Source organism: Sinocyclocheilus rhinocerous, unplaced genomic scaffold, assembly GCF_001515625.1.
Source record: "Sinocyclocheilus rhinocerous isolate Xijiao unplaced genomic scaffold, SAMN03320098_v1.1 scaffold1473, whole genome shotgun sequence".
In the NCBI taxonomy this organism is placed as follows: domain Eukaryota; kingdom Metazoa; phylum Chordata; class Actinopteri; order Cypriniformes; family Cyprinidae; genus Sinocyclocheilus; species Sinocyclocheilus rhinocerous.
In genome coordinates, this window is record NW_015638582.1 from 527,753 (window position 1) to 528,981 (window position 1,229).

Below are 1,229 nucleotides of genomic sequence, written 5' to 3' on the forward strand. Positions count from 1 at the left end.
AAAACTAATGCAATACAGAAATTGCAAAGTTAAGACATGACCATTGGACAGCAAAATGCTCACTGGGTCAGCGGGGTCAGAAAAAACAGGTGGAGAAGAAAAGACACGTTAACCGCAGAAGAATTAGGAATTAATGTGAAGAATAAGGTGTGAAACCATCAAGAACCATTTAGTCTCCAGCGCCACCAGTTTCCAGAACTGCAACCTTCCTGGAGTCTCCAGAATTACAAGGTGTCAGGTTCTCAGAGACTTTGCTTAGATTTAGATAGTAAATTCTTCAAACAGTGGTACAAGAGGATGTGGTGCTGGTCCTTCAAGAGTCACTCACAACTTCTGTCCATAAAGTCTATAAAAAAATTTGTCTTAATGTTTTTCACAATACTTCAGCATGTTATTCTTATTAAGTGAGGGTCATTTTTTAAGATTTTTTACCCAAGCAAAGTCTCTGAGAACCTGACACCTTGTAATTCTGGAGACTCCAGGACGGTTGCAGTTCTGGAAAATGGTGGCGCTGGAGACTAAATGGTTCTTGATGGTTTTACACCTAATTCTTCACATTAATTCTTAATACTTTTGCAGTTAACATGTGTTTTTTCTTCGCCACCTGTTTTTTCTGACCCCGCTGACCCAGTGAGCATTTTACTGTCCAATGGTCATGCCTTAACTTTGCAATTTCTGTATTGCATTAGTTTTGAATATTTCTCGTGGGGATTTAATCATTTTTGACATCAGTCTGAGTTAAACCTCTTTTTTTTGGGCTCATTTTATCAGTAAAAGAAAACACTTAATTCTGCATACCTGAATAAGGAGTTTTTCACTTCCAGCCTTCATGGACAATTATCGTCATCATCGACAAGCTCAGGTCTGAACTCAAACACTTCCCTTCCACTGACCTGCAGGACATGAAAGCAAGAGATGAGGAGTTTTGAAGAACCAGGACTTTTAGGGTGCTTTCACACTTGGTTCGATTGCTTGGTCCGAAAATAATTACGCATGTGGTATATAGCTTATATTAGGTAATGTTGCATTCTGTTAAATAATATAAAATGTATTTTTTTCACACCTCGTTATAAACCTCAGCATCATCATCATCATCATCATCATAATCATCATCATCAGCGTATTTTGTATCATCGGCCTCTTCATCGTCATCATCGACAAGCTCAGGTCTGACCTCAAACACTTCCCTTCCACTGACCTGCAGGACATGAAAGCAAGAGATGAGGAGT

General features: G+C 39.0%; 1 protein-coding gene across 2 annotated transcripts in view; it reads right to left on the bottom strand.

The window, feature by feature from the left end:
• The window catches only part of zc3h15 (zinc finger CCCH-type containing 15), an 11,302-nt gene that overhangs the window by 2,401 nt on the left and 7,672 nt on the right, over positions 1-1,229 (bottom strand). For both annotated transcript variants that reach the window (XM_016565083.1, XM_016565085.1), the window contains exon 8: positions 1,064-1,198. In XM_016565083.1, coding sequence (XP_016420569.1) covers positions 1,064-1,198 — 135 coding nt within the window. The remainder of the gene's footprint in view (positions 1-1,063; positions 1,199-1,229) is intronic.